Raw genomic sequence first — 24,044 nt, forward strand, 5'->3', positions numbered from 1 at the left:
ACACTTTGATGAGACAGGGATTAAGGAGTTGGCTAACAAGTACACATTGGAAGATGAATTGATTGAAGTAATTGATTCCTTGGAGAAAGCACAACCCATGAGAGTTGAACCACCCCGCATGAAGCTACAAAGTTCTAATCCGAAACTTCTCCCATCCATAGTACAACCACCGACTCTTGAGTTGAAGGCTCTTCCCGACCATCTGAAGTATGCCTATCTTGGAGAGGAGGAGACATTACCGGTGATAATTTTGACCAAGCTGGAATAAGAAGAAGAAAAAGAGTTAGTTGGAATTTTGAAGAAATACAAGGAGGCTATTGGTTGGACCATTGCGGATATAAAAGGGTTGAGCCCATCATTATGCATGCACAAAATACTAATGGAAGAGGACTTCTAGCCAACCCGTGAAGCACAGAGGAGGTTGAATCCACCTATGATGGAGGTGGTTAAAAAGGAGATCATGAAGCTCTTGGATGCAGGTGTAATCTACCCTATTTCTGATAGTAAGTGGGTGAGTCCTGTGCAAGTAGTCCCGAAAAAATCCGGAGTTACCGTTGTCAAAAACTTCGAAGGGGAATTGGTACCCACCCGTGTGCAAAACGGGTTGAGAGTTTGTATCGATTATAGGAAGTTGAATGCTTCCACCCGCAAAGACCACTTCCTTTTGCCATTCATTGATAACATGTTAGAACGATTGGCCGGGAAATCTCACTACTGATGCCTTGATGGTTTCTCTGGTTTTCATCAAATTCCGGTTGCCCCGGAAGACCAAGAGAAAACCACATTCACATGTCCCTTCGGCACCTTTGCGTATAGACGCATGCCCTTCGGCTTGTGCAATGCACCCGCGACCTTCCAAAGATGTATGGTGAGCATATTTTCAGAATATGTCGAAAATATCATAGAGGTTTTCATGGACGATTTTACTGTTTATGGAAACTCTTTTAATGAATGTTTGCAAAATCTCACCAAAATCTTACAAAGGTGCATTGACACGAACTTAGTCCTTAATTATGAAAAATGTCATTTTATGGTTGACAACGGCTTGATACTTGGACATGTGGTGTCCCAAAAAGGTTTAGAAGTTGACAAGGCCAAAACAGATGTTATTAAGAGCTTACCATACCCGACAAATGTTCGGGAAGTACGTTCTTTTCTTGGCCATCCAGGTTTTTATCGGCGGTTTATAAAGGATTTTTCCAAGATCACGGTGCCGATGTGTCAACTTCTACAAAAGGAGGCTGATTTTGAGTTTGCTGATGAATGTAAAAAGGCATTTGATCTTTTGAAACATTTGTTGACATCTGCCCCCATTATTCAACCGCCAAATTGGGATCTTCCATTTGAAATCATGTGCGATGCTAGCAATACCACGGTTGGGGAGGTTTTGGGACAAAAGGTTGACCGAGCACACCATGTCATCTACTATGCATCAAAGACCCTTGATAGGGCACAAGGTAACTACACCACAACAGAGAAAGAGTTGCTTGCTATTGTCTTTTCTTTAGAGAAGTTCCGACAATACCTCCTTGGAACTAAAGTGATCATATATTCGGACCATGCAGCCATAAAGCACTTGCGTACAAAGAAAGACTCAAAGCCGAGGTTAATATGGTGGATGCTGCTTTTGCAAGAGTTCGGTATTGAGATCAAAGACAAGAATGGAAAGGAAAATTTGGTTGCGGATCATCTAAGTCGCATCGTGTCACCCGAAGATGGTATACCAATCTGTGACACATTTCCAGATGAGCATCTATTTGCAGCCAAAGAAGCACCATGGTATGCAGATATCGTCAACTACTTGGTCACAAGTCAACTTTCCCCCAGATTCATCCCGTTGGCAAAGAGACAAAATCAAGAAGGACGCCAAACGATACATATGGGACGAGCCTTATCTTTGGAAGTACTATGCGGACCAAGTAATTCGCAGGTGTGTTGAGCAAAAAGAGGTACAATCTATCCTTAATTTTTTCCATTCTCATGCTTGTGGTGGTCACTTTGGACCCCAAAGGACAGCTAGGAAAGTTTTAGATAGAAGATTCTTTTGGCATTCTATTTTCCATGATTCCTATGTACTTTGTGCACATTGTGAAAAGTGCCAAAAATCCGGATCTTTAAGCTATAGAATTCAAATGCCCCTTACCCCTATTCTAGTATGTGAGATTTTTGATGTATGGGGTATTGACTTTATGGGACCATTTCCGCCCTCTTTTGGTTGTTCTTATATTTTGTTAGCGGTGGACTATGTGTCCAAATGGGTGGAGGCTAAGGCCACCCGTACTAATGATTCCAAAGTTGTGGTCGATTTCCTTAAAGTATAGATTTTCTCACGGTTTGGCACACCAAAGGCGCTCATAAGTGACCGCGGGACCCATTTCTGCAATCGGATGCTAGAAGTTGTTTTGAAGAGATATGCAGTGACATACAAAGTCTCAACAGCTTATCATCCCCAAACCAATGGACAAGCAGAAGTCTCAAACAGGCAAATCAAAAGTATCTTGGAGAAAACAGTCAACCCAAACCGCAAAGATTGGAGCTTGAGGCTAGATGATGCCTTATGGGCATACCGTACTGCTTTTAAAACTCCCATTGGTATGTCCCCATATAGGCTTGTGTTTGGTAAAGCATGCCATCTTCCAGTTGAGCTTGAGCATAAAGCTTTTTGGGCGGTAAAGAAATTCAACTTGAGTGAATATGAGGTGGGAAATAAAAGGAAACTTGATATCCAAGAGCTAGAGGAGATTCAGAATGATGCATACGAAAGTAACATGATCTATACGGAGAAAACAAAAGCATATCATGACAGAGCAATCTCCCGAAAGACTTTTATACAAGGACAAAAGGTGTTGCTTTACCACTCAAGATTCAAGCTAATTTCAGGAAAGTTAAGATCGAGATGGGTCGGTTCTTTCGTGGTCACAAGGGTGTTTCACCATGGTGCAGTGGAAATCACGAGCAAGCAAACGGGTAAAACATTCAAAGTTAATGGTCACAGGTTGAAGCCGTTTTATGAAGGATTTGAGGTGAAGAATGAAGAGGTTGATGAGTTGGAAAACCCCACATACCAAGAATGAATTACACCTGAGGGACAAAGTCGAGCCAACGACCTAAAACAAGGGCAGCTAACCGGGAGGCAAACCGGGGGTATTTTTGTCATTTTTCGTTAAAACAATTCGTTCTTTGAATTCTTATGGTTTTTAATGTTCCAAATGTGTTTTGTCATTGTTTTCAAACCAAAAGAACGGACCTTAGGGTGGAAAAGTATTTCATTTCAAAGAGAGGGAAATTTTCAAGTTCAAAAATTGGGGATTAGCATCCAGGGACCAACACGGGTCGTGTCCCTCTTAGCCTTAATGGAACACGGGGCGTGTTCATGAAAAAAAGACCCAAATTCCTCCATAGACCAACACGGGTCGTGTTGGTTTTGGCCTACAATTGACACGGGTCGTCTCCGTGAAAAAAAAAGTCCCAAATTCTTCCAGAGACCAACACGGGCCATGTCGCATTTTGGCTTATAATGGACACGGGTCGTGTCCATGCAAAAGTACCCCCAAATTCTTCCAGAGACCAACATGGGTCGTGTTGGTTTTGGCCTTGACCCAACACGGGTCGTGTTCGTCCTTATCTCAGCATAAAACCCCCAACACGGGGCATGTAAATTTGGCCTAGGGCGACACGGGTCGTGTCCGCGCAGCAGTTATGATCCTTTTTAAAGAAAAAAATTGGGACTTGACCTTATTTATCCCCACTTTCACTTCCTAACATCCCTTTTCTCCCAACAAAAACCTAGGGTCCGATTTTCATCAAAAACCTTTCAATTTCTTCAAGATTTTGGCTTTCATCTACAAAAAGGTTTGATTTTCATCATCTACACTTCACCTTCTCCATCTTAAACACCATTTTCTTGCATTTTAATGGTGGATTTAGGGGTTTTGACAAACCCTAGATCCGAAAATCTCACTTGATTTTGGTGTTTTAGTGTCTTAATCTTGAAAGGGGCAAGCTTGGGAAGGTTAAGGAAGATTTTATCCATCAAGAACAACACAATCCAACATATGATTCGGTAAATTCTTTCCAACCCTTAACTTTTGGATTTTGTGTTCTTGAGTCAAAGTACTTGAAATTGTGATCTATTTGGACTTGTTTCTTAGTAGGAAATCTTTGAAAACCAAATTTCCCGCGAAATTTTGGTGGCCAAATTCAAAGTTGACTGGACCCGTCAACAGTTGACTTTTTGACATTTTGACCTATTGACTTTTAATTTGTCCCAAACTTGACTATGGAAGCTACATCTTCGAAAAGACCAAGACAGACCAAATCATCCGCCCGTCGTCGGAAGCCTAGATCACCATCACCTCCATCTAGATCCCCATCACCTCCACCTAGGTCCCCAACACCCCCAATCGACCCGTCTCATTGCGGTGTCGTATGTCTTGGCCCAATTCAACAGGGCAAACTTGAGTCATTCCTTAAACGGGGTCATGCCATCCAAAAATTTGCGCATGTTCCATCCCTAAAAGAGTTGCATGTTTATAATCAAGTCAAAACCATGTTCCGCAATATAGGGTGGCACAGCTTGTTGAGGGTCCATGAATTGAGCTATAAAGTCCCAACAGCTGAGTTTCTATCCTCAGTTTATTTGGACCATGGGATCCTCTACTTCCGTCTAATGAATCAAGACTATGAGATCTCCTTGGATCAAATCAATGCCATTGTGGGGGCCCCAACGGAAAACACATTTGGCCCCACCGACCCAATTCAAGGATACTTTGACTTAACATGGTGGACTCAACTCACCCAACAATACCCATATGTCTCTAGCGCTGCCAAAGCCTCATCACTTATCCATCTCGTGATGAAGGTGGCCCATAGAATCATTGCTTCGCTCGTCGCCCCTAGAGAGGAGCGAAGCACCATCAGCGCGCTAGAACTCAAAATCCTCTATGCAATGACCCCTCCCGAGAATAAACTCATTCCTCATTATGGTCGATTTGTGTGCCACAAGCTCCTCCGCCAGAGCGCATCCCGATCGGGAAAAATTGTTTGCGGGGGTATTGTCAGCATGCTCGCCAAGAGCGCCCAAATCCGAGCCCCATACCCCGGTCCCCATCAGCCACTACCGGGTGAGCCTTATCTCACCATTACTGTCCTTGAGTCCATGTGACTTTTCCATTCGGCAAGCGATGGCACACACCATTGGACCGTGGGTCAAAATCATGATCCAAAGCTCCTCATCACACCAGAAAATAAAGGCATTCTTGACTTCCGAAATCCCATTCACATGACCAATTGGCAAATCATTCCATACATCTTCCCCACTCATACTCCACCGAGGTAGATGAGCAAAGTGAAGACAACGCGGAAGATGGTGATGATGATGAAGAGGAGGAGGAGCCCCGCCGTGCTTCTCCCACCGGTGGTGCCAGCTCATCCCATTTTGCTGCACCCCCACCTTATCATCAGCAGTATATGGACGCATTCCAGTCAATCCATACCTGCCTCGACACCTACCAGCAAGATATTGCAAGCCTGACCCAGAATTTTTCCACCTTCACCACTCAGTACGCTCGGGATCAAGAGCATCAGCGCAAACAGGATGAGGACTTCTGGACTTGGACCCGCAACCCCAGCCACTATCCCCCTCCTCCAACTCCATTTTAGGTTGTTCCCCCCTCTCCGAGCATCGGGGACGATGCTTATATTCAAGCTTGGGGAGGGGTATAGTTGTACACTAGATTCATTTCATATTCATGCATGCATTTTCAAAAAAAAAAAATTATTTCAAGTTTGTGCATTTTACCAACTTCGTTTTGTTTCTCAAGTGCATTTTGTACATAACTTAAATTCCGAGGCGACCGGATAGTTACCGGAGGCGTAGAATCAGCTGTCATAACTAGGGGACCCAAGCACCGTAATTCAAGACCCTAGCCTTAGATAATAAAAGAAATTTTATACTGAAACGTTTTTTGGGCGGTAATAACAGCTTTAGGATCATTTGCTTTTGAATGTTTAAAAAGAATCTTTATCGGCAACTCTGAACCCACAGAACACGGACCTATTTGTTGACACGCATTACCCCCACGGTAACAGAGAGCTTAAGTATCAGATCCACACAGTCAAGAAATAAGGAAGGGTACAACTGTCATATCTAGTATCCAAATCAGAATTTCAAGTGCCAAAACGAAGAAATTCCAAGAAATTCCAAAAATGAAGATTGAAGAATCCAAGTTCAAAACAAAGTTCAATCCAATCAAAAGCCAATTCAAAGTCAAATCTGGCGAATGAAGAACTGTGTGATATGATACTTGTGGCTCTCAAAAAAGTGAAAGCATAGGAGCTAGGCCCCTTCGGGTGAGCACACTGTTTCAGTGAAAGCTGATTCGCCGTGACGGGTTCTTAAGGATGCGTCGATTCTGATTCTTGGCCATGTAGTCTTAAGGACATGAAATCCGGACTATGTTATTCTCGCCCATAAAGCTTAGTAAGGTATAAAGATTAAATAAAACTTTGGTTGGATTATTAGGTTACACCGTTTCAGGTCTTCCTCACTTTGAAAGTCTGTGATATGTGGAAGGAAACAGGATGGTTGCCAAGGTATCAATGATCGGAGCCCTATTGATGTAAAGTTTGATCGTACCTTTATTTAGTTACAAAAGTACATATTTTATTTTTATTCTTAATCTTCTTTTCTTTTGCTTCATTTTGTTTCTCAAGTGCATTTTGTACATAACTTAAATTTTCATGGCATTACATTGCATGCACTCATTCTTAACCTTTAGGATCCTTCATCCCCTTTTCGTTCTAAGTTTCTTTTTGCCATCCAGAAATCGTCCCGTTTCGTCTGTTTCTTGTTATTTCTTGAGGACAAGAAAGGTCTAAGCTTGGGGAGATCTGTTGGGTGCGTTTTATGCACCCTTTTTGCACAACTTTTAGCCCTTTTTCTATGTATATCCTTAGCATAATTTCGTTGTTTTTATTTCATTTTAGCATATCTAGGTTAATTTCTTGAACGACCTTATTTGCACTCTTTCATGTCATTTTCAGGTGAACCAGAGGTTGGAGTGTGCTTTTGGAGGTGCTAGGGAGCGTTGATGAAGATTGCGGGACGATTGGGAGAGAATCGGAAGAATTAGAAAAATCAAGTTTGGACGAGCATCCAGAGGGCAACATGGGGCGTGTTGGGTTTGCACTGGAATCAAACACGGGGCGTGTTTGGCTATCAAACACTTATCTTCTGACTTCGATGAACACGACCCGTGTTCATTTAGCCTATATGGACACGGGGCATGTTGGGCTATCTGGGCATTTTTGAGCATCGTACTTACACTCAACACGACCCGTGTTGATTTGATCTATTTCGACACGGGGCGTGTTCGACTTAAAAACTGTCTTTTTGGCAGTTTTTCCTCTTTTCTTATTTCGTGAATTAGGTCATTTTTGGGGGAAGAGAGCAGAAAAAAAACATTTTTAAGGAGAAGGAGTGGAAGTTTTTTAGCAAGGATTATCCGTTAAACATTTGGAAACATTTTGATTTCGTATTTGTAAGCATTTTAATTGTTGATTTCATCTTCTAGATTTCTGGTTTTGTTCTAGTCATGCGTGGCTAGCACTCTAATTTCTCCAACTCATGTTTTGACTTTCTAATTGTGAATCTAATCATATGACTTGATGTTTGTTCTTAGTTTCCATCTAATGAATTTGATTTTGCTTCAATCGAATGTTTGATTATAATTTTGATTCTTATTGGCCATTTGAATTAGGGTTAGATCATTCTAGTTATCTCTTTTACAAAATCCGTAATTGTTTTGTGAAATTGAACAAGTAACAAGCATTAAATTGAGTTCTATTGAATGAATTTAGTGTAAATCTTATTCATACACTTTTACACTCCCGAGCTTATGAGGAGTATTGGGTGTTGTTGGGAACATTCACATAAAGCTTCATGCAATCTTTAAATCTAATTCTAAGAGCTTGTTTAGATTAGGTTAGTAAGGTTAGGATTAATCAAAGAGCTTGTTTTGGTTAATTATAGTGGTGAATGGAAAGTGTTAGAGCTTGTTAACATTTTCAAGTACCAACTTAGATAGAATGAAAAAAAGGTCTTGTCATCATGGATTCACATTGTTGAATTGTCATACATGAAGTTGGAGTCTTTATAATATCTGAATTTAATTTACTCATTCAGCCAATTACTTGTGATTTTACTTTATTTGTCTAATCATTGCAATCAAACCCCCCCCCCCCTTCCCTTTCTTCTGTCATCTTTTGAGAACAAGTACCTTACGTAAAAGGGTATAGACTGATTGTCCCGTGTCTCTGTGGATCGACCCTACTTGCCTTGTACTACTTTTGAGTGCAATAGAGTAGTGTTACTAAGGAGTATATTGTACCCCTTTATTTGTTGGGTCTGACACCCCTAACAATTGTATATTGACTCTTCCAGTTGCTTAGATAAAGCATCTTTATGACATTGTCGTCTTGGACATGTAAGCAAGAAATACATAGACCAACTCCAAAAGGATGGAGTCTTGGAGTCATTTGACCTAAATTCAAATGATAGTTGTGAATCTTGTTTGCTTGGTAAAATGACAAAGTCACCTTTTACTGGCACTTGTTCTAGGGGTGAAGGTTTGTTGGACCTCATACACACGGATGTGTGTGGACCCTTCAGAACCGCCACAAGAGATGCTAATCGGTTTTATGTGACTTTCGTTGATGATTTTAGTAGATATGGATATGTCTACTTAATCAAGCATAAGTCAGAAACCTTTGATAAATTCAAAGAGTTTAAGCAAGAAGTGGAGAATCAGTTGGGCAGGAACATTAAGATGCTTCGATCCAATCGTGGTGGTGAGTATCTTAGTACTGAGTTCCTTGACTATCTTAAGGAATGTGGGATTATCTCACAATTGACACCTCCTAGGACACCACAGTTGAATGGTGTAGCTGAGAGGCGTAATCGGACCTTGTTGGATATGGTCCGTTCCATGATGAGTCGAGCTTCGCTACCAATCTCATTTTGGGGGTATGCCTTAGAGACTGCCGCCCATATCCTTAATCTAGTCCCTACAAAGAAGGTTGCCAAAACACCTCACGAGATGTGGACTGGAAAAGTTCCCAATCTAGACCACATCAAGATTTGGGGTTGTGAGGCTTTCGTGAGACGCGAGACTCATGATAAGCTCGAACCCCGTAGCGAAAGGTGTATTTTCATCGGCTATCCACAGAAATCCTTTGGCTACATCTTCTACAGACCCAGTGATAATGTGGTCTTTGTAGCAAGAAGAGGATTCTTGAGAGAGAGAGAGAGAGAATTCATGAGTCAAGGAGACAGTGGGAGGAAAATTAACATTGAGGAACTTCGAGAGTCAAGTGATGAAGGAACCTCAAACCCTAGCCCTTAACCTGAGGAGAAACTCCTGTTGAGCCGACTGAAGAATCTATAGCTCTGAGGCGTTCCACCAGAGTTAGGAATGCACCTGAGCATTATTATGGTTTCCATATTACTGCAGAAGGTGAGACACTTATCAGTGATAAAACACTGGTAAATCTAGATGAGCCTCACAGCTACACGAAAGCCATGGCAGGCCCTGAGGCTGCTAAATGGAAAGAGGTTATGGATAGCGAGATACAGTCCATGTATGACAATCAAGTTTGGAACTTGGTTGACAATGTACCTGATTGTAAGGTAGTTGGGTGCAAATGGATCTTCAAGAAGAAGACCGACATGGATGGTAATGTACACACTTATAAGGCACGACTGGTTGCAAAGGGTTATTCTCAAACTCCGGGAGTTGATTATGATGAGACCTTTTCACCAGTGGCCAAGATTAAGTCTATTAGGGTTCTGTTAGCCATTGTTGCATTTAATGACTATGAAATATGGAAAATAGATGTCAAAACCGCTTTCCTTAATGGAAAGTTGGCTGAAGATGTTTACATGGTTCAGCCAGAAGGTTTTGTCAGTACAGAGTACCCCAATAGAGTGTGTAAACTCGAGAAATCCATTTATGGATTGAAACAGACACCTCGCAGATGGAATCTTTGCTTTGATGAGAAAGTCAAAGAATTTGGTTTTTCAAGGAGTGAAGATGAATCGTGTGTCTATATCAAGGCTAGTGGGAGCATAGTCAGCTTTTTGGTATTGTATGTGGACGACATACTACTCATAGGAAATGACATCCCAACCCTGCAGGAAGTAAAGTCCTGGCTTGGGAAGTGTTTCGCTATGAAGGACCTTGGTGTAGCTACCTATATCCTAGGGATAAGGATTTTGAGAAACAAGAGTAAAAGACTAATTGGACTTAGTCAAAGCACCTATGTGGACAAAGTGTTGAAAAGATTCAACATGCATAACTCCAAGAAAGGTGAGTTACCCATTCAGAGTAACGCCAGATTGAGTAAGACACAAAACCCTAGTACATAGGCTGAGATAGCAGAAATGAGTCGACTACCTTATTCTTCAGCTGTAGGATCGATCATGTATGCTATGACGTGTACTCGAACTGATGTAGCCTTTGCTTTGAGCATGGTTAGCAGGTATCAGGGGAACCCTGGCAAGGCACACTGGACTGCGGTAAAGAATATCCTCAAGTACCTGCGAAGGACTAAGGACTGGGTCCTTACCCTTGGTGGGAGTGATGACTTGAAAGTTGTAGGGTACAGTGATGCTAGCTTCCAGACTGACAGGGATAATTTCTGCTCTCAGTCAGGCTAGGTCTTTACCTTAAACGGAGGGGCAATTACTTGGAAAAGTTCCAAGCAGGAGACAGTGGCTGATTCCACTTGTGAATCAGACTATATAGCAGCAAACGGGGCTGTAAAGGAGGCTATATGGCTAAAGAACTTCATTGGATACCTTGGAGTTGTACCAGCTATAAAGGAGCCAATGGAGATTTTCTGTGACAGCAATAGTGCGGTTGCCTTAGCCAAGGAACCAAGAGATCATGGGAGATCCAGACACATCGACAGAAAATATCACTTCATCAGACATCGAATAGAAGAAGGAATCCTCGTGGCAAAGAGGGTATCATCGGATGAGAACCCAACAGATCCCCTCACGAAGGGACTAACTCAGGCTAAGCATCTCCAACATGCTCGGAGCATAGGGCTGAAGGATGATATTAGTTTTAGTAGTTACATAATCTCGAAATTTGTAAAGTGTAATTGACATTAGATGATGAATAAAAGGTGTTTTATTTATGAGCAAAGTGTTGCTATCTCTTGTTGATCGTTTACTATATTTCTTTTGCATGTTTTGACTTGAAGAATAATTATGTTTGGTATATCATATTATTCAAACCTCCACAGTCGGTCATATGCCGGAAGTAGGTATGAATCAAGACTGTCATGATTGGTTACAGAGGTCTAAGATGTTGGACATGGCTACAACAATCATGAGTGCTCATAAGATCTGATCATTGGACTCAACCCACGCTCACTGGAATCACTTCATGGAATTTATCTCGAGTGACCATGAGACGGTAATATAATACAAGTCTTCAAACCTAGAGATATGATTTGTTACTTATGAGTTGGTTATGCATTGATTGTACAAAAACGCATTGGTAACTCGATGTTATAAAACGTGCTTTTGTGTATAATTCAATGAGTGGTAGAACAAACATATGTGTCAAAGTTTATCTGTTCCTTCTTGGATTAGAAGCTGATATCTGGGCCCCTCGATGATTTTGTTTTGACCTTCGTACTGGGCCCGGTCAGAACTAAATTGATGTGTTCAATTAAGTTCTATGTCAAACAAATTGGAAATCGGGAAACAAATGCTGAACAATAAGTAAGGCCATGTTCCACGTATTTGTCCGGCTGATATCTAGAACAGAGGATTATATGATCACTTATCTAAAATCGCACGTTCAAGTTCAACAGAGTTTAAAGAGCTACGATTGCTGATCGGTTCCTGAAGTCATACTTGCAACTATAGTTATTAGACTTATCCAAGTGGGAGACTGTTGGATATAGTGTCTAAGTCCATAACTATATTTGGTATGTACTTGACCCGACCCGACATGGTCCATTTGGGTTGCACTTCACCCGAACAATTTATGGATAATCTTTGGAGAATAGTATAAGTTATGATTTATTAATATATTATAAGTTCTAATATATTAATATAAGATCATATTATTTAATTAGTATTGATCTATAATTAATCTAGGATTAATTTAGAGATCAAAAGTATTACTAATTAAATATGGGCTTCTATATTTATATAGTGTGGACTGATGCTTATTTGGAATGGGCTAGGCTTGCATGGAAAGTCCATGGATACTCCATGGATCTTTAACCCATGGATCTCATGGAAATGAAGAGACATGGGTATTAGGGTTTACATGGATGTAACCCTAATCCACCACACTATATAAAGCAGGGTTTGGTTCTTGAAATCAGACTAGTTGATGTGAGTAAAGCAAGAGGGCCGATTTCAAGATAGTTGTGACTATTCTCTTAAGGTTCCAAAGTTTGTGGTGATTCGTGATTCCATTTGAGGCATCCACACTATTGGTGCTAGGCTCTGAAACTCCAAGCAATCAACTACAACTACAAGGTAAGTAATTCTTCTGGCTTTATTTGATTCAAGTTCCCCATGCCATACTAGATAGGATAAGAACCTTGGAAAAATAATTATTTGCATGTATCTTAGTCAAACATAGATCCAAGGTTTATTAGGGTTGCATGTACACTTAGGAAGTGTTAGAATGCTCAAAACCCTTCAGCAATGTCAACCTCAGAAAGTGTAGCATATCAGTCATCAATGTACTCTATCATATCGGCCTTGACAGATTCAACCAGCTCCAGTATCTGCCCCTGGAAAAAAGAAACAACCTCCTCACGAATGATCTCCCTGACATGGTCCTCAATCAATGTTGGCCCATCCTGGCCATCTGCTCCTGATCGTGATCCGGATCCAGCCTCAAATAGTTGCCATACTAAGAATAAACCCGAGAGATATCAGATAACACGCATATCATAAAAGAGGAACCAACTCCCAACAAAGCCTTAGGGGTTGTGATTTCTCTGTTATGTATACGGGTCATGTGCTGTCAGTAGTACAGGCCCATACTACCTTCTACACCTACTTGTAGTTGTCTCATAGGATCATTGCAACAACCCTAACAATACATTGCACTCTAACATACTCATGCACTCTATCCTCGCTTCCTAAAGGAAAACTACCCATATCGTGGCTGGCCGACTGACCCAAAATAACTCATCCTACCATCAACTGCCACACGATTCTCCATTCGTACCAGGTAACAATCGCATGAACACTATCACATACTACCCAACATAAACAATCTTAGGCTAAAAGATTCAATCCTATAACGGTTGGAATCAAACAAGATCGGCACAGCAGGACCAAATCCCCCACCCTAAGACCATTTAACCCATGTAGTATGTGACTTACACTACTAGAAAAACAGCCTTTTACGACGCGCAATGCACGTCGTAAAACGCTCAGACGACACGCAAATGTGTGTCAAGGAAGGCCTTGTCATAACGAGAGACAAAGCGCATTTATGACACGCTTTTACGACGCACAGTTATGACATGCAATGCGTATCAAGGAAGGCCCTGTCATAAAGGAAGACGGCATGCATTTGTGTGTCGTAACCTTACGACGCGCATGTTTATGACACACAATGCGTATCAAGGAAGCCCCTTTCATAAAGGAAGACAACAGACAGTTTTGCGTGTCATAATTTTAAATGTTTTTAAAATTATATATTTTTGATATATTTACTAATTTTCAAATTACATAACACATTAAAAGTCTCATAATACAAAATAAAATACCATAAACAATAAAGATAATTCATTGTACTAATATGTCAAATCAAATAATCATTCCATTAGTAAGTAAATGTAACACATTGCTAATATTGCATAATATTTATTATAGAAAACAAAACATGTACAACATTAAAAGAAACCCATGACTAAATTCTCCTTTGACAATCTCCTTTGACAATTTCCTTTCTAATAGAATAACCTGAATGCAAGAACTTTGTGAGGTTGCAGGGCATGGAAGGAGCTTGCTAGTGAACTTTAGGTAGTTATTAATAGCATAGAGGAATGGTGGAACAACAAGAAGCACATTGTTGCGAGTTGCCTGCAGAAAACCATGGCTTCTCTCCAATCTTATGATTTCAAGCCTGAATATTAACAAAGAATTTAGCAACTTGTAAGGAATCCTAGTACTACACTAAGTTCAGAACTTAAAAATCAATTAAGATAACATGCAAATAATGAGAGCAGAATACCTAATAACGAAAATACAATTGTGTGCAAAACAAGAGCATAATCAACCTAATTTATCATGTCATCGAGATAAGACTAGAGAAAAGAAATGACGAAAGTACCCTTCTATGCAAAACAAGAGCAGAATTAACCTAATTTGTCACGTGTCACGGAGATAAAACTAGAGACAAGAAATGACGAAAATAGCCTCAGGGCCCACATCAAAAGAAAAGGCATAACAAAGAGGCTGAAAATCTGACCTTACAAAGAGAAGCCCTGAAGTAAGAACCAATCCTCCAACAACCCATGAAACTTGTTCATAAATGGTTTTTGGAAGAGTTGTAATAAGTTCTGAAACAAATGGCTCATTAGGTTTGGGAATCACAATTGAATTAAAGAATGTATAAAAATTAAAAAACTCGCCTAATTGAAGATTAGGGTTCACATGTTAGAATGATGTTAAAGAAGATTAGTGTTCACAATTCTGAATGTTGCTTCTATATACGAATAACTGAAGCAGAATATGATCTAGGGGTACCATGGAAGTTAAGTTCTACAAAGTGACCACCTCCTTCACCTCTCGCCAGTCTTCCCGGATTCACACACATGCATTTCACTTCTTCACCTCCTTCACTTGTCCCCTCCAAGCTCAAAACCTACAAATATCTCAATAATATATCAATAAAATCTTCACACAACCATTTAAAAGATCTAATCCATTAGATACCTTCACAAAGTATGTGAGGTCAGAAGGCACAATGAGAATGTATGGAACCTTTGCAGCATTCTTGTAAGTAATCTGCACTAAGCAGTGGGAGAAAAGGTTTGAATTGGATACACAGTTATTTTGAATTGTATACAACTTTCAATCTATCATATGAAATATGAACAATATGAACAGTAGGAAATGGATGTTCAAAATCCTAACCAAAAATCCCATATGTAACATTATGCCCTCCTGGTGCTTGTCCTCCTGACAACACAACTCCTATCTTCAAGGCAGATCATGATTCATTAGATTCACCTGGCACCAATATTGCCGATGGTTGCCTAAACATGGATGGGAAAAGTTTTGCAATTTCATCTGAAAGCATTAGAACAAGCACTTTTTGATTCTATTCAAGTCAACTGCTTTGACCGATGTTTGACCACTCGAAGAAGATACTACATTTTGTTGCATCGGGTACAACAAGTATATCAGCAGCAACAACACTTTGATCATTGACTTTTAATATCTCAAATGGATCTTCTTCATTTAGTTTTACATTAGCGGTGGGTGATGATGGATCATTGGTGATTGCAGCAACCATTCCATTTGAAACATTCACATATGGGCCTTGATCCACAGAAGATTATGGTCCAATATGCGGAGGATTTATGTCACAGAATATATAATATATTACACATTTTTACACTTAAATAAATCATGATAATATAAAATAATTACCAAAGAGGAATAATGAATTTAATTTTTTTACCTTGTTTTGTGTATGCATGAAGAGGCTACAGTGAAGAACACCAAGGAATTCATTAGCAACTCTCACCCACCTTATGGAAATCAAAGCAACAAGCAAAATAAATTAATTTTGTACATTAAATAAGGTCAAATTTTGAGAATGAAACTTGAAATAAAAATTAGGAGTGTACCATAAAGTAGATGCAGTAAGACCCTCAAAGAAAGCAAGATGTCCTCCATGACGTGTTACAGCCAACACAATGTTTTTATTTGCTCAAATAAACATAAATTAAAGATAATGATGAGATCAGATGAGACCAAAGAGGATGAAATGAAGGAGTACAGTAAAGCATACCCGCACTCATCCCATCGGATTGCCTCCCATGTACAGACTGGATCATCTAAAGCACTTATACATAGTAATGGAATTACAACTTTTGTCACACATGGTGCACTGCTGCAATGCCTATAGTATGTATCCACATTCTCCAACAAACCAAAAAAAATCAAATTAACAAATTATGCGAGAAAGAGTATTAAAATGGTTAAATAGGTTTACCTCAAACTTGCCAACTAGACGAGTAGCATAATTGTCAAAATCCCGTATACGACGTGACTAGAAAAAAAAAGAGAAAATAAGCACTATATGTTAAATACTATGTTAATATTCCAAATAACCAAAAGTTTAAAAAAAATATATGGTGGTAGCTAACAAAAAGATTAAATGAAGAAATAACATTGATTTACTGCAATCAGATAGAATAATATGAGAACCTAAACACACGGAATCAGGAAAGGAATGGTACACTCCACTGGAAGAAACAAAGTTGTTTGTTTTGTCAGATGTAGAAAGAATTTGATTCCTTATGTTATTTTATAACGACACAAATCATTTTTAAAGTTCCACGATATCAATTAATATAAAACTTTATTTTCTAATAATAAGTAGAAAGTATATTTTCTGATATAATCTTATTTGGGTTTTAATGAGCTTTGCCTTTTTATTATGTTTAAGCTTTCAGATTTGTAAATGAAAAATTCATTAATCAGATTAATTTTTTAAACTACACATTTTATTCACATACCTTTAGAATACCAACCCAATCTACAAGTCGATGAAAAAGAGTTTGATGTCTGCAATCAGAAACAAAAATTAACATGAAAGCTTTTTCATTAAAAAAAAAAAGACAATTAAAATGCCAAAACATTGTATAGTACAGTGTCTACTATTGTGTTTAAGTGAGAAATGAGCATTACTACATACAGTTTTGCATACTATTGAAGACCAATAGTAAGAGCCCTATCATAGAATTTTTGAACAGTCATGCGACATATGAATCTAGACCCAATCTGCCAGCCAACAGATAGATATATACAAATAAACAATTGCTATCAAATCATGATAAGGGTTAAATGCAAGAAACAGTGACATATATATATATATATTAATTTGGAATGTTGAAATACAATTTATGATGAATAATAGAGCACAGCAGAGCACTAACCAAAAGGTCCTAAGGAGAGCAGATAGCAACTGCACCAGCTATAGGAACATCTTCCCTATCTTCTCCAAGATACATCACATGATACATAATTAACTAACTCATCATAAACAAAGTTTTAGCTGCATTAAAAGTTATAAGTTGCTATCAAAAGTATCCAAACTTTCACATAATGATAGTTTTAAATATTCAACAAATGTCTTAAGTACCCTCTAATTGAAATATGTTAAATGTTGAATATGACAAATTTACCCTTCTTTTCTTTTTTCTGTTTAATAAAATATATCAATTCATAAATTATCTTTATAAAATTGCATAATAATTATATTAAAAAAGTGGCATACAAAATACAAATTCTAGTCAAACATTATGCAACCATATTCAACTATTATATTAAAATCAGTATAAGCTACTGATAAAATATATCAATTCGTAAACTACTAATATTAAAATTGCAAAATAATTATATTAAAAAAGTTGCAGGTGAAGTAAAACCATTACATGGTTGATATATAATAGGAATGTTAACTAAACAAAAACAGCCCTTGAGCATTTTTCTTTCCTTGATCACCTTGATGCTTTAAAACAACATTTTCATGGCCATTATAAGAATCATTATTTGTTTCTTTTTCATATTGCATATCCAAAGTCTTTCCTCTAAACCTTAACTTTACCCCTTCAACATATTTGTCTTCAGAAATTACCATTCTACCCTTTCTTGGGATCTTATTATTTTTAGTGGGGTTTTCTTCCTCATTATCACTATTACTTTTAGTCTCAACTCTCTTCATCAGTGAAATCAGACTCATCTTCAAGAACCTCATCATCATAATAAGATTGACAGCTTTTAAAAATAGGAGGTGCAGTTAACGAATTTTCTTCAACAACTTCTAAAAAAAAATTGGGATTTTTCCAAGACTCCTGTCATTGACGAATCTTTACAAGTTCTTTTGATTGAAAAAGTTTTGAGCTTTCATAGATTGAATGTGTGATCATTAAATCTTTTTCCAACCCATTTATAGATGCAGGATCATTGATCAATTTCATTGATGAAAATGAGGCAGAATCAACAATTCGAATAGTTTCATGGATGTAATCAAACTCCACATTCTGACAAAAATCAAACAATTACATCCATAAACAAAGAATATAATATCATATACTTACCTAATGGCACAAAAATTGAACAAATTGCATTTCAAATAGCACTCAACACCCACAATGCTTTGACTAGAAGAGGTACCATAGGGTCGGCGTCAACATGAAGAATCGTTGGAGGGTCGGCATCGATGCGAAAAGGGGCTGGAGGGGAGGCCTCAATTTTTTCGTGAATGAGAGGGTCGATTTGGCTGTGAAGGAGAGGATTGATTTGGGTGAGTGAAGGAGAAAATAACCAAAAAATTTCAGCATCGATTCCAGATGGTGGTGAAATCAGCGTCGATTTTAAATGGAGAAGATGCAATTTCAGTATCGATTTCAGAGTGTCGCTCAGATGATTTCAGATGTTGTCCAGTCAAGATGATTTCAACATTGATGAGAAGAAGATAGAAGAGAGGCATAGCAGGGCAACTTGGTCTAATTTCTTAGTCAGCGTTATTTTTTGAATGACTCGGTAAGTGGTCACTGGACCGAGTAAGAGGTTTAAGTGGTGTTATCAAACACCCTGATTCGGACCGAGTCAGACATAACCTCTTACTGGACCCGATAAGAGGCTTATCAAACAAGGCCTTACACATACATACTGAGATATATGTTCATACCTGGTTCGGATTGAAGAACGCCATGGTTAGGGGAAGGAGTGAACAAATAAAGCAAAAGATTCAACCCATGGGGATGAATGCTCTATTCCATTTCTTCATAGGCAATCACATATTGAGCTTCACGCACACCAATTTGCCTCTCAAAATTCAACCTCTCCTCATCTTCATTATCTAAAGTAGCATCAAACATATCGAACATATAAGAGGAATGAAAAAGATCCTTCTTGAAATGAGTCACAAAAAACATAGAACTGTAAGAGCGTTAGACGAGATTTTTTGAGCGAAAAACCCTAGTTCATCAATTCTTGCACATGAGTATTTCATGATGTTGTGGCAAATCGATCTAGTTCATGCTAAGAGAAGTGTCGAAGTCGTCAAAATTAAAAGAGGAGTGTTATGGTGGTATAATTACCTTAACAACGATACCGTTCTTACGTTCCTTGATAGCTCCAGCAAGTCGCTTAGGTAGCAGATCCGAGTCGGAGGATTCAACACGAGCAGGCCAGTCTTCGCGAGTCTTGTAGCAGAGGAAAACGTGACGTTCGTAAGGATGGACGGATCCGGAGAGATTCTCGGTATACATTTCCTGCCTTTCGAGTCTGAACTTGACGTCATCATCGACAACCACAGCTTCAGTAGAGATATCAACGGTACCGTTCTCTAAATCGGCGACCATGAAGATGAAGACCTAGGGCTTTTTCTTGCTAATTGGAAGAGGCGGGTGATTTAATTTTTGGGATTCAATAGGCGGGTGAAATCCCGCCTTAAAAACGCGTGTTTCATTAAAATGTTATAAAGCGACACATTTAGACGACGCACAGTTTATGAAAGGCGCCCTCCGTATTTCCTATTTTTTCTTTTCTGACACGAATTATAGGGCATACATAAATGCGTGTCTTCTATCCTTCAAATTTTGCAAAACTGACATTATTTTTTAAGGAACGCACAAATACGCGTCCTCTATCAGCGAGTGTCATTGTTTGCGTGTCATTAAAGGGTTGTTTTCTAGTAGTGTTAGCGCATTCACTCAATAGTTAGTTCACACACGAAAGAGTCATACAATAATCAATAACGTATTCTACAAGAGATAAGGCATCAAATGTCAGCCAATTCTATCATACGATTACTGAGGATCCCTATCCTATCACCAACATATTGTTCTAACATAACATAATATAATCTCAAATAATTGTATGGTAATTTGGGGTCTACTTACTGGCTTCGGCTGCTCGTACACATCTCATCCTCCTTGACTATTTTGAAAACTATTTGAAAATTGTTTTTTTTAAATCTTTTTCCTTAGTTTGAGACTGGATTCACACGAATGTTCCTCCAATTCACTCAAACCAAGGCTCTAATACCAACTTATTGTTGGATTTGGTGTCTAAGCCCATAACTATAACTGGGATGTACTTGACCCGATTGTAGCATGGTCCTTTTTGGATGCCTTCACCAGTGCAATTTGATAGGATGGACTTTTCAGAATACAGTTATTTATGATTTATTAATATATTACAAGTATAATATATTAATATGAAATCATATTATTTAATCAGTATTGATCAAGAACTAATTTGGAATTAATTTTATTGTTAAAAGAGACTAACTAAATATATGGGGATTGATTGTGTAAATCAATGATTCATATAGTGTGGGCTAATGATCCATGGTTATTTAGGATGGGCTAAACCAATGAGATAGTCCATGGAGGTTTTAACCCATGGAGCCTAAGTAATATGAAAGGTCATTAGGGTTATCAAAGATGTCACCCTAGGACTATAAAAGGAACCCCTCATGGCCAAATCGGTTACACTTAGCCACAACATTCTTGGTGAGTGTGTATTGATTTTGTGCTAAATAACTTATTCTCTCAAGCCTCCTCTTGCATATTGGTGTTTGTGAACCGTTAGAGGCATCACACTTGGGGTAATCAATCTTGCAAAGGTCAAGAACTACAAGTCCTTCTAAGAGGTAAGTCATCTAACTAGTTGTATTGTTCAATTGTTCAATTGTATGATAGTTAGGGAGAATGCTTTGGAAAATTGAAAATATGCGTGTATAATTAGAGAAAACATAGATCCAAAGCATTTAGGGTTGCATGTGCACCATAGGAGTGCTAGAGTGCTCAAAACCCAATAGTGGTATCAGAGCCTAGGGTTGTTTTCTGTTATACTTGATGCTTGTTAATTTTTCATAGTGAAAAAAACGTCGATTTTCTGGCCTCTGACTGATGAATTCGCCGAGTCAACTGGCTAACTCAACGAGTCCACTCATTAACAAGGGCAACTCGACGAGTCAGTTCATGCACTCGTCGAGTCCATGGATCTGGTTGCAGAATTTCGAGTTTTCTTGGCCTAGATTGGATTGGAATCACTACTACAAATTGTTTTACATCACTAATTCTATTTTTTTATGATATGGTAGTTATTATGATCATCCAATCTCAAGATAATTGTCAAAGTTTTAAGATAATTGTTGTTTTATATGATAAACAAAGTTGCTTTCAAGTTATTGACTTGATATTATCTTGTTTATGAGTTTAGCTAGACCAATCTTGAATTATGTGATAATTTTAGTTGTTGAAAATTGATCTAAATGAATTTTAGTGACCTCCATAACTTGTCCTCAAGTTATGGAAAATGAAAAGTCTCATCTTTAAAAATGCATTGAACTCATAAGTTATGAATTCCAAGAGTCATGAAAAGATAGTTGTCAAAATTATTATGATAGTTGTTAGTTTATATGTTAAGCCAATTACTTGTATCATTTGATTTGAAACTATTTTGCCTTATGAGTTAGTTTACATCATGATTAAAAAAATTATATGATAGTTTTCCTTGTTAGAATTGATCTAAATGTTCTTTAATGAGTTTCATGACTTGTCCTCAAGTTATGGAACATGAAAAGTCTTATCATAAATATTTTAATGAACTCCATAACTTGTCCTCAAGTTATGGAAAATCAAGAATTTTTTCATAAAACCAACATTAAACTCATAAGTTATAGAAATGAAGAGTTTTGACAAGTTTCAAAACTTGCCCTCAAGTTTTGGAATTTATAAAGTCTCACTAATGAAACTTTAACTCCAAACCCTAGAGTTTTAAAAGTTAATATTGTTGGATTAATGTCTAAGTCCATAACTATAATTGGTAAGACTTGACCCGACCCGGCGTGGTCCATTTGGGTTGCATGGCATCATGCATTTGGAAAGACTATAATGAGAGAAATAACACTTAAGGTTGGATAATATATATTATAAGTTCTAATATATTAATAAGGTTATTTAATTAGTATTGATCTAGAGTTAATTGGGAATTAATTAAGTGATCAAAAGGAGACTAATTAAATATATGGGTTGATTGTGTAAATCATTCATTCTTATATATGTGCGCCTGTGATCCAAGTTTCCTTATGTTGGACTAAGTCCATGGGGTGACCCATGGATACTCCACGGAGGTTAAAATCCATGGATCATAAGGAATGGGTAAAGTTATGAGTTACATGGTGTAACCCTAATAGCCACCATATAAAAGAATCCCATGGCTCAAGAAATCATGCACTAGTGTGTGAATATGAGGGCTAGGCGATTTCAAGAAGTGTTTCTTTTTCTCTCAAGTCATTCCATGTGCATTTGGTGTTGTGTGAACCATTTGAGGTGTCACACTTGGGGCACTAGTCACTCAAGCTTCATGAAGACAAGCTACATCAAACAAAGGTATGTATTCTATCCATTTGATTACCCAAGTATCAAGTATTGTATGCTAGATAGGGTAATACCTTGGAAAGTTCACATTTGCATGTATAATAGAGAAAACATAGATCTAATGTATTTAGGGTTGCATGTACACTTAGGAGTGTTAGAATGCTCAAAACCCAACAAAAATTCAACCCTTATACTTTATAATATTATAAGTTTAAGAATATATATATATATATATATATATATATATATATATATATGTGTGTGTGTGTGTGTGTGTGTGTGTGTTTGGTTGTATAAGACAAGCCAATCTTACCGTTAGTAGGCCTCATTCACAAAGTCGGTCTATAAGGAGGGTATAAGGTTACTGCCTATAAAATGGTGGTTTAATGGGTGTCCACTCTCACCCACCGCTTCCTTGACTGGTGGAGGGTCGTTAGTTGAACGGGTAGGAAAGGACATTAATTCTCCCTCATTAAAAGTATAATCATAAATATAAAGTAACTAAACTTTTATTAAATTCCCAATCTTAGTTACTTTAGGAAAAATGTAAAAATGGTGATAATCCATGAAATTGCACTTTACACCTTGTTAAGTCATTAGTGAAGCGTGTGTGGTTAACTGGCACACTAATCTGGGACTGGAAATGTGTGACAAAGGGTAGCTTGATGTTAATCATAGATCAATGGAGCGTGTGTGGTTAACCGGCACATTAATTAGGTGATATGTAATATTGAGTGTACCAAGCTAATTTGCATGGTTATTCACACCTTATTTGTGATCCTCAACATCCCAGTCACAAACTTGAAGGGTACAATTGAGATTTAAACATGCCATTGAAAAGTTCAATGAATCTCAAAGGATCTAGGAATTTCAATCCAATTAAAACTTAATAATCCATTTCATTTTTCATGGTGGAAATTGGTAAACCTACCTTCAAATATTTTACAATTGGATTACGACATCCCTTTTCGCAATTGTAAAATATTGTGTTGGGTCCTAGCTTTAATATCTTTTTGGGTGTTATATTAAGGGCTTAAATCAATTAACTTGAATTTCTCCCTTTATAGATGTCTAGGTCAGACAATTATGGTCTTCCCGAATCTGTTGGAAAAGGCTTTCCACATGAATATGATATTCCACAATATCATACTTCACTTCCTCCACCTCCTCCAATTATTCTCCTTAACCCACATGTTCGAAGACTTCAAAAGTGCAAGGTCACTCAAACCCTATTGGCGAGCGAACATGAAGATGGAAGGTTTGTGTGTGCACATGTCTTGGAGATCAAGTCACACATTGACACGCTGGGATTGTTCGGAGTCGTTGTGTCAAGGAAGTTGGCTGTTGACTTGGTTCTTCAGTCA

General features: G+C 38.3%; 1 protein-coding gene and 1 pseudogene across 1 annotated transcript; one reads left to right on the forward strand and one right to left on the reverse strand.

Annotated features, from left to right (window-relative positions):
• Positions 1–1,030: 1,030 nt before the first annotated feature.
• On the forward strand, positions 1,031–3,074 carry LOC145064126 (uncharacterized). Its single transcript, XM_079011637.1, has 2 exons — positions 1,031–1,930; positions 2,322–3,074. Exons 1-2 carry the CDS (start codon positions 1,031–1,033, stop codon positions 3,072–3,074), a joined length of 1,653 nt encoding a protein of 550 aa, XP_078867763.1.
• A 12,584-nt stretch (positions 3,075–15,658) lies between these two features.
• LOC145064127 (embryogenesis-associated protein EMB8-like) lies at positions 15,659–18,008 on the reverse strand (annotated as a pseudogene).
• Positions 18,009–24,044: the final 6,036 nt, after the last annotated feature.

Source organism: Lactuca serriola, chromosome 7 (genome assembly GCF_051521515.1).
Source record: "Lactuca serriola cultivar US96UC23 chromosome 7, Lser_US96UC23_V15, whole genome shotgun sequence".
Lineage (NCBI taxonomy): Eukaryota > Viridiplantae > Streptophyta > Magnoliopsida > Asterales > Asteraceae > Lactuca > Lactuca serriola.

What these genes read in the sequence shown, in the direction of transcription:
- LOC145064126 (XM_079011637.1), top strand. Translation starts at nt 1,031, where the DNA reads ATGGTTGACAACGGCTTGATACTTGGACATGTGGTGTCCCAAAAAGGT. An exon ending in GCGGACCAAGTAATTCGCAG is followed by an intron (nt 1,931 to 2,321) that starts GTGTGTTGAGCA and finishes CTTAAAGTATAG; the next exon opens with ATTTTCTCACGGTTTGGCAC.